The sequence below is a fragment of the Eptesicus fuscus genome, chromosome 5, assembly GCF_027574615.1.
Source record: "Eptesicus fuscus isolate TK198812 chromosome 5, DD_ASM_mEF_20220401, whole genome shotgun sequence".
NCBI classification, from domain to species: domain Eukaryota; kingdom Metazoa; phylum Chordata; class Mammalia; order Chiroptera; family Vespertilionidae; genus Eptesicus; species Eptesicus fuscus.
The window spans coordinates 8148520-8165406 of NC_072477.1; the positions used below are offsets into that span (position 1 = coordinate 8148520).

Here is a 16887-nt window from a genome sequence, read left to right on the forward strand (position 1 = left end):
ATTCATTCCAGGAGATGAGGGACAAGATATAATGAAACCCCATGTGATTACATAGAGTGATTATTGTTCAGCATTATGCATCATGTTCACTTAATATTCAACAGATGTTCTGAATCATCAAAGACAAAGAATTTCTGGTTCTCACAGCATTAGTGAAAATACACTTTATATCTAATTAAGATTAAACCAATTTCAGATTAGCAGGGGAAAGTGTACTTTTCATCAATTGGGATTAAAGGTGTAGAGCTCCTACTAGCATTTACCACACATGCCTTGCAAGAGAGATCAAGACATCTGGGCTTGTGACCCAGACCTGTTTGTCACCAACAAACCTGTGGCACTTGCTCTTCTCTGGAACCCTCAGTTTCCTCTTCTGTAAAAATGAGAATATTAACCTACTTCTAATATTTCAGCTATAGCATCCTATGAATTTTTTATATTTGCACAAGGCCTTTGATTTGACTCAGAAATGTCATGGAGGAATGCAGCTCTTCGCTAGCCTTACAGAGTATACCTTCTATACAAGTGTATTTCCATTGCAAATTTGCTGTGCATGTTCATATCAGAGAGCCATAAATTATAAATCCAGTGACAAAAAGTTCAGCCTTTACTTCAGGCCTAATCAATATAAGGTCTTGCATAGAGGAGTGCATTATCTGCACCGAACAAAAGTATATTCAATAGCAAGTTCTTCAGTTTCCATTTAATTATTATTTTAAACCATCCTGTAGTCTTCTGACTGTCCTGGTATGTCTTTGCTTCCAAGTTAAAACATTCAGTGTTAAGTGAATAATAATACAAAACTGAAAAACTAGTCTGAAATCATAAGCAATTTATAAGTTTCCAAATCTAAAGTTTTGCTTATGCAAGTCATGTAAATGATATTTATGTTTAATATGAACAATGCTTTTATTTGCCCCTTTTCTATCTTGTAACATTTGATGGAACAATTAGATGCTTGAAACTTTTCTTCACTTTAAGAAATGTATATACACATTTTCCCAAAGAGATGTGAGAGGTTGGATTGTTATAATGGGTGATAATAACTAATAGCTTTTCAATTCAGCCTTATGACAAAAAGAAAAGATGGGGTCAAATCAAGATAGTTTGTAAAACTGCATAAGGCCAATCTCAAAAAGACCTAACTGAGGGAAACTGGATGGATTTCACATTTGCAGTGAACTCAGAAGCAGAAGTTCTTATTTTATCTTCCTTCCATCTCAGCACAGTTGAGGCACAAGTGATGCACAAAATAAGGTAGAGAGACTCTGCCAAGTATTTGCTATCCCTTTTTTCTCATCGATTTTAAAGGAGAAAATACACTCTGGCCACCACCTACCATCTGCAACCATAATCTGTGCTCCTCTCCCATCCCTCATCGCCTCTCTTTCTGGAGTCACTTTTATAACACATAACAAACACACAGTCTTCAAAGTCTCCCTACTTGAAATTTTCCTTCTGAGACCATTCTGAAAAGTTTACCTTAAAACTATTCTTAGAAAATAGTAATATAAAAACAAAATCTTTGTTAGCATGATACATAGATGGTAGTTACCAAGCTTGTTTCTGACAAATAAGCAGGTACTCAGAACCTTCTCAGTTTTCCCAACAAGTCATGGGACTATTTGTGTGAATAACATTCAGTCTGTAATAGTCTTGCCAGTGTCCCTTCAACCCTTAGGATAATTCAGGAACATCAAATGACAGTTACACTGTGCCAAGTTGGATATGATCCCATGATGCGCCAAACAATGGAAACTCTTTCTCTGAGAGACAGGAAGGCATGTAGAGCTGCAATGAATCAGGAATGACTAAGGGGATGAGTGAATGACAGTGGTTCAAATGTATAACCTTTTAAAATGCGAATGAAATGTATGTTTTTTCCTATAGCAGATATATATGAACATAATATTTCTATGTGTAAATACACATACAAATATAAGTACTAGGTATGGTTCTAGTCATATTGGCTCTCTGGGGAACTCAGTGTGTACTCAGGTAACAAGGTGCTTCTTACTGGACCAAAAGCTAACAGCAGCAAAAGCCATCTGCTAATACAAGAGGAATTGCTATGTCAGGGGCCCAAATGCTTGAGCACCTGGGGTAAGACCCTTGGAGCTTGCCAAACCTAACTATATCACTGTGGTCCAGTTAGAGACACCGCACGCTTTACCTTGTCCACCTGTGAGAGACAGTTGCACACAGCCCTTCAAGTCAGAAGTACCCACCTGGCATCTGTTCGGGTGTCCCACCGAGAGCTGGAGCAGACTGCTCTTGCCTGGTCAACCTCACAGCTTAAAAATCAACAACAACTCTATTTAAATAAGCATTAAAAACAACTTGAGCCTAGAAAATATACTTAGTGCTAACTGCATTGGATAGTAGGGGCACGTTTAGTTTTCCTATTTGTAATTAACATCACACAGTAGATGTTTACATCACAAAAGTTTTGTGGTTTCATTTGAATCTCAAGAACATCCTGCAATGTTACTTTAATTCTGAATCTTCAGAATTGTCACGTGAATCAATTAACAAGAAATAACAATAAGTAAACTGTATATCCCAAACTGATCAGTTCGATTCTAAAAGGAGCTGGGACATTCTTATAGGAATTGTAATCTATTTGATTGAGGTATTGGATTTTAGGATCTGATTCAGTTTCACCTGGGGCCTCACATTAGCACAGCATATTCTGAAATGGGCACCTGTTATTATCTTTGCTCTCTGAACACCTATATTATTGATTGCTTACAGGGCTTTTATTGATTCTTCCAAAGTTCAAAACACTACATATCCTTAGCTTGTCGAAAAATAGAGGAAAATGCAATAAATAAAATAAAATCATATTTATGATTTAAAATGGTCATGTTACAATAAAGCTGCCTTCTAATAAATGCCAATGAAAAAGCAAACTTTTCAGCTTCTAACAGGATAAGAAGAAATATATTTTATGGTATTCTTTTATTAACTTCACAGCAGGTAAAAATTAAATCATTTAATAAATTTTACAAGTTAGCAATGTATTTAAATATATCCATTCACTAATATGATGATTTACTTATGAATTTTTAATTATTTCCCATTCATGAGCTATTGCTAATCATTAGAGTCCATCTAGTGAGTTGGTAATTTAAGGGAAATTTTGTTCTCTTTAAAAGTGCAATATAAAGAAAGACCTTTAGAAAACAAGTATATATGGTCTTTTTTTTAAAGTTGGCAATGAAGCTTGTTTAAGTTGGGCAAAAATTCAACTTCTTGGCCTAATTTGTCTTTGCAAAAGCAACCATTATTATTAGCTTGCCTGGAAGCTTGTTTGGCTGCCTCTACCATGCATTCATTAAATGACAATGTCAAAGTCTTCTCAGGAATCTCTTATCCAGGCTGGTGCAAACTTCACATTTGAGCACTTAGGAACAATGCTTCTTTCATGCCAAGCATCAGTGGGTTTGCTGCCTTCCACATTTCAAAACAATCTACTGAACAATCTACTGTTAGAGCAAGGCTTTGCTTCACCCAAAAACTGGAAAAAGCCACCCAGGGCACTAACACCCCTTGGGGGGACCCTCTAGGGAATCCGAAGGCCAAACCTGATGGCCAAGCTGTTTGCTAAATTCGCTCCTCTCTGTGCACATTCAGCAAGACAAGCCAGCCTCCGAAAGACATTAAACAGGTTTAAAGGAAGGATGAAAGAAGATACTCAACGGATTTTGGAGGTTAGGGTCTCGGGGAGGGAGAGCGCCCTCTTGGACTCCACGGGCCCTTTCACGCTGTCCCTCAGGGAACGCACACTCTTCTGGCGGTTCCTTGCAAAGCGAGCCCTCTTGATCTTCCACAGTGCGGTGTCGCTGAGGTTGGTGACATTGGTCCTTACAGCAGTGATAGCTTTGCAAAAGGAATTAGAGGTTATCATTTTCCTTAACTCCTAAGTTATGCAACTAGCTTAAAACCATCCATCTGTGTATATTTTTCAGTATTACAAACCATCTTTCGTGGATATATGACTCATTCACCTTTCTCTCTCCAGGATAGCTTATATTAAAAATCATGACTATTGCCTATCATGACTATTGTATAATTAAGATTAAATTATCTGATTTTGTTATCACTGGATAACTAGTTGACTGACCAAAGTCTTTTCCCCATCTAGTCAGAGCTGTAGGTACCTGATTAAGAAGCATGAGAGAGTGAATTTGCAAGGTGCAAATCTCTCTTACAAACCTGCTCACAAACATTACAATCATGATGATTGAATAGCATTTAAGGAACACAACATTCACAAATGTTTTTCACAAGTCCCCAAAGGAACTAGAAAAATTGGGATTTCGGAATGCCAGAAAACAGTTAATCTGAGGATTACTACAGTAGGTAGTCAACAAACATTTGATAGATGAAGCACACAAAGTCAAGGCATCCTCCATAATGGGAAGTCGAACTACACGCATAGTATCTTCTGCTTATCTAGCAAGCACAAGCAGAGGTACCTCGACTCTATACAGCAAGTTCTTCCTTTTGCTTACTTGTAGGAAAAGGAAATTCTTTGTTACAATCCAAATGCAGCTGAGCTTCCAAAGAAAGTGTCTCAAATCTGTTGACAAAGAACTCCCAGCTCAAAGCAGGAATATCTTGCTTGAGAAAATGCAGGAGCAAAAGCTTGCTCAATATTGTGGGTCGATCTTTAACCACAGTATCAAACTGGAAGTCAAGACAAAGACACAGACCCTGGGGAAAAGGAGGAGGAAAGCAAAGTCAGATGTAAACATTTAAGTTGCTTCAAAGCAAATACACTAAGCAAGTCAGTGGAACAAGGCAAACTCCTCAATCTATATTTATAATGTAGAATGAGCCAATTGAAATCTTTCTTACTGCAAATTTTGGTAGAAGAAATATAAAAGAGAAGCTTCTCCTAATTGTAGAACAGCCCTTAAATTCTGACTTAGAAATCTGAACTAAATGTATGTTATTAATTTTTTTACCCAAATATCCTCAAACCAATGTTTATTTTCTTAATGTCTGTCGTTTCTATAAGAGAAGCATACTTCCAAAGATACATTTTAGAATACACAAAAAGGTGGCCTTTAAATTTCCTTTCAATGTTAAATTCTAAAATTTAGAATTAAAATTTCTAAAAGAAATTCAGATTTTAGAATTCTTTTAATGATTCTAAAAGAAAATAAGTCATCTTCTTGGAATGTGATTGAAACCTAGAGTTTAAAAAAAATCAAAGATGTAATGGATTGAGCATCTGTTTCTCTAGTATATAAGTCTACAATTCCCTTTTTCAAAAAACTGCAATTCGTCCTATTAATTCATTCATCTCTCATCTAATGAGTGCCTCCTATGTTCCAGGCCCTGAGCAGCGGTAAGACATACAACTACCTAAGTCTTATTAAGACCAACAGAGAAGGACTATCCCGAAAACAAATGGAAGTTTTTACAAGGGTGTTTGTCCACAGGCAGCACAACTATAGAATATTTTAGATCTTGTACCACTGCCCTTTCTTCTTAGTCTTTTTCACAAGAACCCTTCCACTGACTGGGAGGCAGTGTACACACACACACAGAGTTAAGAATATGACTTTATTATGAGTCAGAACTGAGTCTTCTCTACCACTTACTAGCCGTGTGACTCTGAAATTACTTAACCTTTATAACCCTCAGCTTCTCTATCTGTAAAATGGGAACATACTAAAGGTTATTGTGGGGATTAACTGAAATAATGCAGGATCGGATACTTTAAATACACTGCCCTGAAAACACAAAGACTATTTGATAAATGCTAGCTCTTGCCATTATTAACTTTAATAATAATGAAATAATAGTAAATCAGGTGGCAATGGAGAAAAACAGAAGATCAGGACTTTGGAGGTTCTAGTTTTGGTTCTCCCAAAATTCACTCTGTGTCCTTTCATAAGTGACATTATCTCTCTGAGACTTGCTTTCTTCAACTATAAAATACATGTGCCAGCCTGGCCAGTATGGTTCAGTGGTTGAGCATCAACCTATGAACCAGGAGGTCACAGTTGGATTCCCAATCAGTGCACATGCCTGGGTTGTGGGCTCGATCCCCAGTAGTGGGAGTGCAAGAGGCAGTCGATTAATGATTCCCTCTAACATTGGTTTTTCCATCTCTCTCTCCCTCTCCCTTCTTCTGAAATCAATAAAAACGTATTTTAAAAAAATAAATAAATTTTTAAAAATACAGGCGCCAAATAAGATAAATATACAACTCTCTCCAGGTCTTCTATTTCCTGTTACTTTGGCTTTGATTTGTAGCATTTCATTTTGGTAGTATATTTACCTTCTCCTGGTTTGCCTTGATTTATAATTTACCTGATTTCTCTTAGAAGCTAGCCCCTAATAAAAGGACTTTTAGCCCAGAAACCAGTGGAATGGTATAAATAAGCTTAATTTAATAATCTGCCACAAAAAAAAAGTTATACAATAATTCCATCTGTCAGAAGTGATTCAGCACATAGACAAAGACTGAAAAGAAAGTATCAACAAATAAAAATAAGAGGTCTGTTAATACGATGTGATTCTGGAATGTTTTTCCCAACTTAAAAATTTCCACAATTATCATCATCATCATCATCATCATCATCAGTAGTAATTGTGTTTATGTGACACATAACTCAGGGTTCAGTAGAGCAGAGCAGAGAGCCGTCTGCAGAGCAGGTAACACACACTGAGGGACGTCACCTGCAACGCCGGCCTCTTGATGGTGTCAAGCAGGAGCCCGGCCCTGGTAGCCACCGCTGGGTTGACGTCCTCCACAGCCGCCAGAAAGCAGCAGAAAGCATGTGCCAGCGAGTACTTCAGCAGGTGGTTTTTGGTCACTGAGTGAATATCCAGAAATCTACAAATTACAGCCACCTTTTCCACTGAAATGTAAAAGGCAGAGGACAAAAAAAATGGCATTTATTTAGGTAGTCTGAACCCACAGAGATAAGGGTAACTCTGGGCCCCCATACACTGATTTTAAATACCAAAAGGAACGTCTAATGCCTCCTTTTGAGTGATCCGTGCAGCACAGACCACTTCTACTCAGTGCAGTATTTTTGTCAGGCAGCCTTGATTTAGTTCTGGGTTGTCTCTGTCTCTCTTTTTTTAATGGTCTTTCCCATTGTTTAACTTCCAGCTGTATTTCAAACTATTCAAAATGCCTCCATGCTCATTTCTTTGTCCATCCCATAGAGGTTCCGCAGACAACACAGGAAGGTGGGAGGTACCCACCAATCCTGGCTCTAGATTCTGGACCCTCTACTCCACTCTTAGCGTGTCATGATGTGAAGTGACAACCAACCTTCCCGGGGCTGTACAGCATACACCTTCCATAAAATAGATGCACCCTACTTGATAGATTTCTAATTATTCTGCAAATCTATGTTAAATGATTCCAGCCACTCTTAAAACAGAGCTTGATAAAAAAAAAAAAAAGCCATAGGAGATAGTGAAGCAATATAGTTCCATGCAAATAGAGATGGTTCAGTATTTTGCTTAAGCTATTCCAGCAGCCTAGAATATTCTTTCTATTCTTCTCTGCTAATGGACATTCTACCATCCTTAAAAGAACCTGCTGTTTAAATTCTACAGGTTCTGTGAAGTCCACTCTGACTTCCTAGAGTGGTCTTTCCATCCCATGAACTCCCGCAAAAATACTATTCATTGCCCTAGCTGGTTTGGCTCAGTGGATAGAGCATCCGCCTGCGGACTGAAGGGTCCTGGGTTCTATACCGGGTTGTGGGCTTGATCCCCAGTAGGGGGTGTGCAGGAGGCAGCCGATCAATGATTCTCTCTCATCATGGATGTTTCTATCTCTCTCTCCCCTCTCACTTCCTCTCTGAAATGAATAAAAATATATATTTTCAAATACTATTCATTTAGATATGGCATTTGTGTGTTCGTATTTAGCTGTATGACATATCTTCTTTTGTGATCTTGAATTATATTTATACCTTTATAGTTTCTTAATCTTTTACATGTTTGTATTTGGTCCCATCAATTAAACTGAGAGCAGGAGTTTGTCCTTATACTCTTTTTATTGATCCCATATATAGTATTTAGTATTTATTCAATAAATCCACTAATTCACTTATTTTAAAGACACCATCCTAGGTACTTGTTGGGGAGATGAAAGTAAATGGAAAAATGAACTGTGAGGGACTGAATTGTTGTGCCCTCCCACAAATTTACACATGAAGCCCTAACCCCCAATGTGATGGCATTTGGAGTTGGGACCTTGGGAGGTCATCAGGTTTAGATGAGGTCATGAGGGTGGGGCCCCCATGATGGGATTTGTGTCCTTATAAAATTCAAAAGGAAAACTAGACACAGGAAGAAGGTGACCATCTACAAGCCAGAAAGAGCCCTCACCAAGGAACTGTATTGGCTGGCACCTTGATTTTGGACTCCCAGCCTCCAGAACTGTGAGAAATAAACTCTGTTGTTTAAGCCACCCAGTCTATGGTATTTTGTCATGGCAACCCAAGCAGACTAACATGTGAATCATTCACAGGTCTTGACTTCAAAGTCAAGTCGGCTAAAAGAGATAAACAGGTACAACTAGAAACAAAATGTAACATAAATAGCTATAAATGCTGTTAGTGATGTATAAATAAAATGCTATGGGAGCTTGAAGGATTAAAAACAACTTTCCACCAAGGGAACAGAGAAATGGAACTCAATGGGGGCATTTGAAGGTTGTTCAAACGGAGATGGCATTTGAATGGGTTCTAGAAGGGAAGAGGGTTTCAGATTGAGAACAGAGAATGGCCAAGATGTAGGTGAGGGGCAGTAGGAAGCAATGAGGAAAGTACAATGGCAGATGAAGAAAGATGAGTAAGAAATATGGCTACAAACACGAGCAGTTAGACCATGGGAGGTTTTGAATGTCCATTTAAGGAGTCTGAACTTTATTCTCTAGACGTTGAAAACCCATTAAAATGTTTGAATAGAAAAGCAACATAATCAGAGCTGTGAATATTTTTTTTTTTGCTTTTGTTACTGGCAAAATGGATTAGCACAATTTAAACACATAAAGAGGCCATCAAGAGTGCTGATGTTGCTAAAGGTGTGAAAGTGCTCAGAAAACAATGAGCACAGGCAATTGAAGAGACAGAAAAATTGTTGATTCGGATAAACAAAAAACAGTTAGCCAGTGATAGCATTTGGGAGACAATGATATGTGAAAAAGAGAAGATGCTGCAAATTGACCTCCTGAAAGACACCCCTGAACGGAGTACTGAAAGTGATTCATTTAAGACTAGCAGGGGGTGGTTCAAAAATTTTTAGAAAAGAAGTGTTTATTTATAGATTAAACAATATATTTGACATGTACTGTATATAAGAAAGGTTAAAACAAGGAGTTCTTTGGGGGTCTGGAACAGATTAATTCAATTTGATTATTTCTAATGGGGAAAATATGATTCAGTTTTCAAACAAATTGCTTCTCGAACAACCTTCTGGAGCTATTTAAGTTCAAGGACAGAGGTTCCACTATAATCAGTGTTTTTAACAAACACTCCCAGTTACGCTGATGCAAGTAACCCATTAGATTGACTACACGATTGACCATTTAAGCCAGGACCCACTTGAAAGTAAACATTGTACAATTATTAAGTACCTGGAGGACAGGCATAAACTCAGACTACCCCAGGCAAACTAGACAGGGCCACCCTCCCTTAGGACCACTCTGCAAAATACTACTATTGACAAAGCTCAGCTAAGTAGACACAACGAAGAACATCGGCAAGCAGGACAATGCCCTATAAAAAGAGGGGAGGAAAATGGAAGGCCAGAAAGAGATCTCATAACTGGACATCTGGTTTGTAATGGGATCCGGAGAGAATTGTTAAGCTAACACAGAGGTACCTGCTTCAAACCTCATCTTCCAGTCTTTGCTGTTGAAGTTGCCGTTTATGATTGTCCAGAAGATGTCAGCACCATGAGGAAGTGACAACGCATGGAGCAGGAGAGGAACCGCCAGTGACGACAACTGGGAGAAGTCGGATTTGATGACTCTCCACAGGCTGGAAACCAAGAAGCAAAGCGGTTATAGTTATGATAACCTTTTTAGAAAGAAAATACTACTATTATCTTAATTGATAAGAAATATAGTTAACTGGTAGATGGTCGGAATGCTTTCAGTGAAATTGCATTCATCCACAAGCCTATGATCCTCTGATAAACTTTTCCTATGCTCTGTTCTGTTCATGTCTTTTTAAAGTAATTACTTTCATGTAACAACATAGAAAAACACCACTTAACATTACATTTTAACATAAAAAAATTTAATTGCATATTTTAAATTCAAGTAATAAATGAATAATGACTGTTAAAAATTATACAAAATTGATATTAGTTATGTTAAGATGGTGAAGTGATAGTGATTTAATTTCTTTTTCTTATACTGAACATCTGGGGAGTTATGTTGGTTTTGCCTGCCCAGCAGCCTTTTCCTCATATTATTCTAGCAAGGAGCAACTCTTTTTCAATTAAGAACAGCCTCTTCAACTGGCAGAGTTGTCAATCAAGCGCCACCGACCCACCCCTTTTCCTATTGTAAGAGTGAACACAAAACCTATGCTGATCAAAGTACTTCAATACTGAAAACCGAGTGATTAGTCAAGGGATGGACATATTATGTAATTATGGGAATGCCGGAATCCTTTTCCAGGTATTGATATGGACTCTGGGACAAGAAAGATCTCTCTCCTTCTCACAGGAACAGCCCGCTGAGAAGCAGCCAATACAGATGGAATGAGGCTAAGTGATGGTGAGAAAGGGAGAAAGGGAGAAAGGGAGAGGAGATGGAAAGAGAAAAAAGGAGAGAGAGGGAGAGAGAAATCCTTAGTAACACCTTGTGAATACTAGCCCTGCCTAAAACCAGACCATTACTCATCAAAAATGTACCTTAGCAAGTTTAGCTAAGTTCCTATCAATTTCTACCAGAATAATTCTGAAGGTCTATTTTTACTAATCCTATGTAATAAAAGCATAGTATGCAAATTGTCCCCTCGACCAGGAGTTCATCTGGGAGTTCAACCAGGGGGCGGGGCCAGCTGGGAAAAGATAGGGAGGCCCCAGCCAGCAGCCGCTAGGGACCCTACCAATGCAAGAATTTCGTGCACTGGGCCTCTAGTAATATGTAAGTGGTTTCAAGTCTTTTATTCATTTATTTAAAGTATGTTAATCCAGAATTGAAACTATTTGTGAGTTTAAAAAACTCATAATATACCCCTAAAAGATGGGAGGAGTGGCACAGTATCTCCAATTTATGGAAAATATAAGTCACTAAAGTTGCTGGTATCTCAGAAAACATACTAGACTTATAGAATGAAAAGGAGTAATTTTCAAATGCCATATGCTTCAACTGAATTGTGGATATCAGAAAAATATGGATCTAATCTGAACCCTGTCATTAATTAACTGGGTAACCAAGTGTAAATGTAACTTGTCTGAACTTCCACTTCCTCCTAATGCTGGTTGTATTAAATGTTTGACACATAGTAGGTATTCAAAAACCTTACACTACTATTACTGTTGTGAGGCTAAGGATGATGCTACTTCTCTACAACAGGCCCTATGGAGAATGCAAAGGAAAAAGAAGGCATAATCTCTGCCCTCACGGAACTTGCATTTCAGTAGAAGGAAGCAAATCGTATATGGCACTAATAGAAAACTGTCCCAGTGACAAGAGTCCCTGGACTCTTCCAATCCCACACTGCTTTCTCGGGTCCCTACAGCAGCTTTGTTTGAAAAATGGAAGCATGTCTTTTCTCCAGATCCCTTCATTGTCCCTCAGGGTTTTTCAGGGGGAAACCTGGGCTATGTAGCCCAAAGGCTAAGGCAGAGATGCCAGGGCATCAATGATCCATTCGTTCCAACTACATCTCCAATAGAGGTGGCTTTAATAACAGAAGTCAGCCCACGTAGTCTCCCCACTCTCCTGCCCAACTCCCGACCCTGTCCCTTCACTGCTTCTGCCTGGATTTGCTGCTTGTCTCATCTGTTACGCTGATCCTTTCATAATTCTATCATTATCTCAATGCCTATCCAAATGGTATCTACTCCTAAGGCTTCTCTGATCACCCAAAACTGACCTATCCCACCTACAAACTACACAAAACAGTCACCCATCACACATCCCTGGGATTGACAGTAACTCATATATACATAGGTGACCATGTGTCTTCATTTATCCAAGATCTTAGTCTACTATATATTTATTGTTTTGAGATTATTATGAAGATCATCCCCTCTTCACTCTCAAGAGTAGACCAATTTGAATATAAACTATGTGGTCACATTCTGTACACATTCTATTCACCCTCTTCCAAACTAAATTGCAAATTCCCAAAATGAATATTGTAAGCCCTCAATTAATATTTTTGAATGAATAAATGAATAAATGAACAAAATGAATAATGACAAGTAGAGCCTCAAATTGGTTTAGTTACCAAGTTAATCTAAACCAACCTTTCCCTTTTTTAAACACTTCATTCCCTGATATATAAAAATGAGGATAATATTTTTCTAACTTATTTCCAGGAAGATTGTAACAGTTATTTTAAAGTTCTTAAGAAGAAAACCACTATGTAAATCCAGGGCAATATTTTCTTGTTTTTCTCAGAGTGCCTGGGCAGTCTTTTAAAAAATATATTATCAGATAATATGTGGAGAGACTTTAGATGTCTATTAGCAGTTCTATTTCAAGTTAGAAACTAAGTCCTTACTCAATTATACTAGGTAAATATTAACTTAGTACCTGTTGACATTTTTCTAGGTTACACTATATTCTTTTTCTTTAATTTATCTTTATTGTTGGAAGTATTACAGATGTCCCCTTTTATTTTCCCATTGACTCCCTCCACCCCATACCTGCCCACCCCTAGGCCTGCACCACGCTACTGACTGTGTCCATGGGTTATGCATATATGCATATAAGTTCTTTGATTAACTTCTCCCCACCCACCCACCACCCCCGTCTTCCCTCTGAAATTCATCAGTCTGTTTCATGCTTCTATGGCTCTGGATCTATTTTGTTCATCAGTTTATTTTGTCCATCTAGGGTACACTATATTCTTGAGCCATCTAACAACTGAAAGGCATAAAATAATCTTTATTTTGCCTTTTCTATTTCTATAGTATTTAGCAAAGGAAATTACTATTACTCATATTGACATACTTAATAATCAAACTAAATAAAAGTAATAAAAGTAGTTCCCATAGATGATTAGGCTGTCCTGGCTAAGCAAAATAATCCAAATAAATTGGTACGTGTTATTCTAAAGACTTACATGTAAGCAAAAAAGCCTAACATATAAACAAAAAAGGAAGACCTACCTTGCAATCAACATATGATCCTGAATGTAGGCTAAAAATTGAGGATGATCTTTTCTAGCAATGTATAAACACTCTCCGTGTAGACAGAGAATCTTCAGGCAATTGAGCATATTAAAAAGAATGTCTGGCTCTTCAAATTTAGCCATTTCCTATGCAAAAAACCACATGGTTACAGAATTATCTAAAACAGCAACGCTACCAAACCAAAAATTCAAATATTCCAAAAAATATACCTGGAAAATGGTGTATATTAGTCTCAAAGTTACTGGAAGCTGTTGGTAGCTAAACTTTCTTTCAGTATCGTTCTTTACTGCTGTGAGGAAATAATTACACAGAGGTTAGCATAACTCCTCCTTTCCCCCACCGTTCATGAACTGGTCAAGATCATAAAGCCAAGAGGAATAAAAACAGATATAGAATATGTACATTTTAAAAGTGTGTACTGTTTTCATTTGCTCTCCAAGTTAGCATATGTCCCTTCTATGATGCAAATGAAGGAAACCTTCTAGATCAGAATTCTCAGCTTCCCTTTTCCACCTAGTCGTCATCCTGTACTCAGATGTCTTTGGCTCCCTGAAGTGACCTCAACCCAGCCCTATGCCCCTGTGGGCCACTAGTTCTGCTGCTACCTGGAGGGGTCTGCAGCCTGGCTAGGTATGCTTTCCTAATTGAAAGGAAGACAAGCAGGTATTAAAATAGAGGTATTCAAGTTGTATTAGCACCTAAGGAAGAATTTATCCCATGGACAAAGGGAACTTTTGAAAGAAGTTTAATATAGTCAAACCAGAACAACTACTCCTGGCTTTATTTTCTTATGAGCATCTCTAAAATCTCTGCCTCTATGGTAAAGAGTGGCAGGACATTCTACATGAGGCATGCTAGGAAAAAGAATTCACAAGGGGCTAGGTGGAGGGGGGGGGGGATGGGGAGCGGGGGAACAGGAGACATCTGTAATACTACCAACAATAAAAATTATATATTAAAAAAGAATTCACAGGTTAACCAGATGTAGAAGCTAGTGTAAAATGTTTTCAAATCACTGTTATAAGTTTTGGCAATTCCTAGGATCAGAAACAACGAAGTCAAGCCCTCTTGGCGTCTATACTAGATAGTTTATTGGAGAGCTTCCATCCTAACGTATTTTAAATACTTGCTATCCACACCCGACTCTATTTTGTCTAGTGTGAAAGTTTTAAAAATATTTTTAATAGAAGAGGTATCTGACTGACAGAAGAAATAGGCCCCAGGCCATAAAATGCAGAAACAGGAAATCCTCTAAAAGAGGGAAGAAATCACTGAACATGGGCAGAGCGCCCGTTTGTTCTATGACAGAGGAGCTCAAGACCACTGCCTGGAGGCCGCGAAGCAGAAGCAGGACTGGGGCACTGAGCAGCGGGGGAGGCTGGTCTGGGAAGAAAATTAATGGAGACCTCCCGGAGGAGACCATTTATCACTGCGTCCTGCAAGACAGCAGAGAGTAAAAGAAGGAAAGTGGACCAGAAGCTGTGATGGGAGCCTGGATACCTGCTTGGAGAAGACAAATACACCAAATGTTTAAACAAGTGGAGGTTAGAACAATTGAGCAAGGGAAAGAGTCATTTATAAAAATAAATGGCTTAATTTTAAGCATTGTTCAAATAAAATGATACATATAAATACATAAAAGTGGCAGCTAATTGATTTTGTGTGCTATCTTAGGTTTGAAAAATATGTTTGCATGTGAAGAGTCCAGGTTACTGGATCATAAGTAAAATCTCTGCTTTCTTTAGACATTAACACAGGCTGGGCCCGGGTCTCAGCAAGTATAATTAATTCTAAGTAAACCAGGAGACCCAGGTTCTAGCCTCCACCCTGCCACTAACTAGTTTTACAATATTTGGGTATGCAGTTCCCAGACCCCCACCCCGAGATACCCACAACTGGGGGAGAGAGGTCAGAGCTCATTAACTTTGTTTGTGTTTCAACTCTGAGGAGGATCCAAGTTCTCCATTACCGTCTGGGCAGCATGAGAAGCATAAAGTAGAAATAAGTAATACGAGCTACATGAAAATAGCAAGTTGTTTAACTCATCTGCAATGTATTTTCCTCATCTGTAACGTGAGAAGGCTGAACGAGAATCAGCAAGTTTCAAATTTCTTTTCTACAGAATACTTTGTTCAAAGAACATCTTACCTAGAACTCCACTATAGGAAATGGAGCAAGTCGGTGCCGTCAGGTTGAAACAGGGTGGGCAGCCTGAGTCTTGATCATTTACCCACATCTTCCTACCATTAGCCACCCCACCTAAGGAAGGTCCAAAGGAAACCACAGAGAGCCTGTACAACTCCACATACATGATGAAAACCAATGAAGTAGGTCATCTCAGGTGTTCCTCCAAATTCTAAGTGTCAATGGTTCTAAATAATGTGAGCCAGGATAGCCATACTCAACTGACCATTTATACAATCCATGCAGAAGTAGTCAATTCCAACCAAGCACGCTGTGGTAATGATATTGTTACCCTGATCTGAATATGACACCCCGGGACCTACAATGAACCCCACACAATAGTCACATAACAATATTTGCTGTTCACTGAGGGAATAATACAAAGTCCATGCTTCTGGGGGTGGGTCTCCCAGGGGCCAGCCAGATAGTTTAATAGTTCAGGATAGTGGAAATAGGAAGATTAAAAACTACTTAGATTTATCCCCAGAATGCCACAGCACAGACTAAAAGCCAGGCTTTCCCAGAGGCACCTGGGGTTACATCCTAATTTCCTGAAACTCCTTCAGCATGTGAGGAGCTAGAGTATGATTCGGGCCTTCCTGCCATCCTGCTGTCCCCAGTTAGCCCACACTGAGCCTTTGAGCAACTGCTCTGAGCAAGCCAATCAGCCCTAGAGCACAAATTGCTCAGGTGTGAGCCTGTCCAGAGTCCTGGTCATACTCTGGGGGCACAGGAGCCAAATTCCATCGCCTCTGTCCCGGCACGCTCTACTCTGGCCAAATGCCCTGAGTGGCTGTGGAGAGTGTCAGCACCCTCCATTCAGCCTCGCACCTTGGTTCACAGCTACTTCTGCACAGAGAACACATACACCATAAGTAGGAAGGTGGTGTTTTTTACACTAAAACAGGGGGGTTTTGTCAATAACAAGCACCTGCTGCCAGAAAGATGCTCAGTGACCTCTGATCCACTAGAAACACATCCTGGATCTGTTCCCTTCATGATCTGGGGAAATGATTCATTTGCACAAGTCTATATTAAGGAAGCCAAGTCTGAACTTGTGCAAGTCAATGGTAACCTAAGCAACCAGGGTTCTGAACGTTGGGCCTGTGCAAACTTGGGTGTGCCTGAGTTCACCTACCAGCATGTTCCGTGGGCTCGGTGTGATTCCCTGGGTTCTCCCCACGCTTGCTGGCTGGATTCTCTTCCTCCTCACCTTCAGGGCCTATGGTAAACTCAGGTCTGGAAGAAAGGAGGCTATCCTCAAGGCTGTCTGTGGGCTCCTGGAACAAATATGACAAGCAGCCAGATGAGCATCCCATTGGGATGTAACGAAGG

At 39.1% G+C, this 16887-nt stretch overlaps 1 protein-coding gene across 3 annotated transcripts in view; it reads right to left on the minus strand.

Annotated features, from left to right (window-relative positions):
- UNC79 (unc-79 homolog, NALCN channel complex subunit) overlaps window positions 1–16887 on the minus strand; it is a 165775-nt gene that overhangs the window by 85569 nt on the left and 63319 nt on the right. For 2 of the 3 annotated variants that reach the window (XM_028136886.2, XM_054715450.1), the window contains exons 17-23: window positions 16691–16832; window positions 13578–13657; window positions 13345–13493; window positions 9871–10028; window positions 6700–6881; window positions 4518–4719; window positions 3703–3882 (exon numbers count right to left, since the gene is read on the minus strand). In XM_028136886.2, the coding sequence (XP_027992687.2) occupies window positions 3703–3882; window positions 4518–4719; window positions 6700–6881; window positions 9871–10028; window positions 13345–13493; window positions 13578–13657; window positions 16691–16832 (1093 nt within the window). Of the gene's footprint in view, window positions 1–2228; window positions 2295–3702; window positions 3883–4517; window positions 4720–6699; window positions 6882–9870; window positions 10029–13344; window positions 13494–13577; window positions 13658–16690; window positions 16833–16887 lie in introns of all 3 variants that reach the window. The other variant, XM_028136889.2, reaches the window with a different exon arrangement.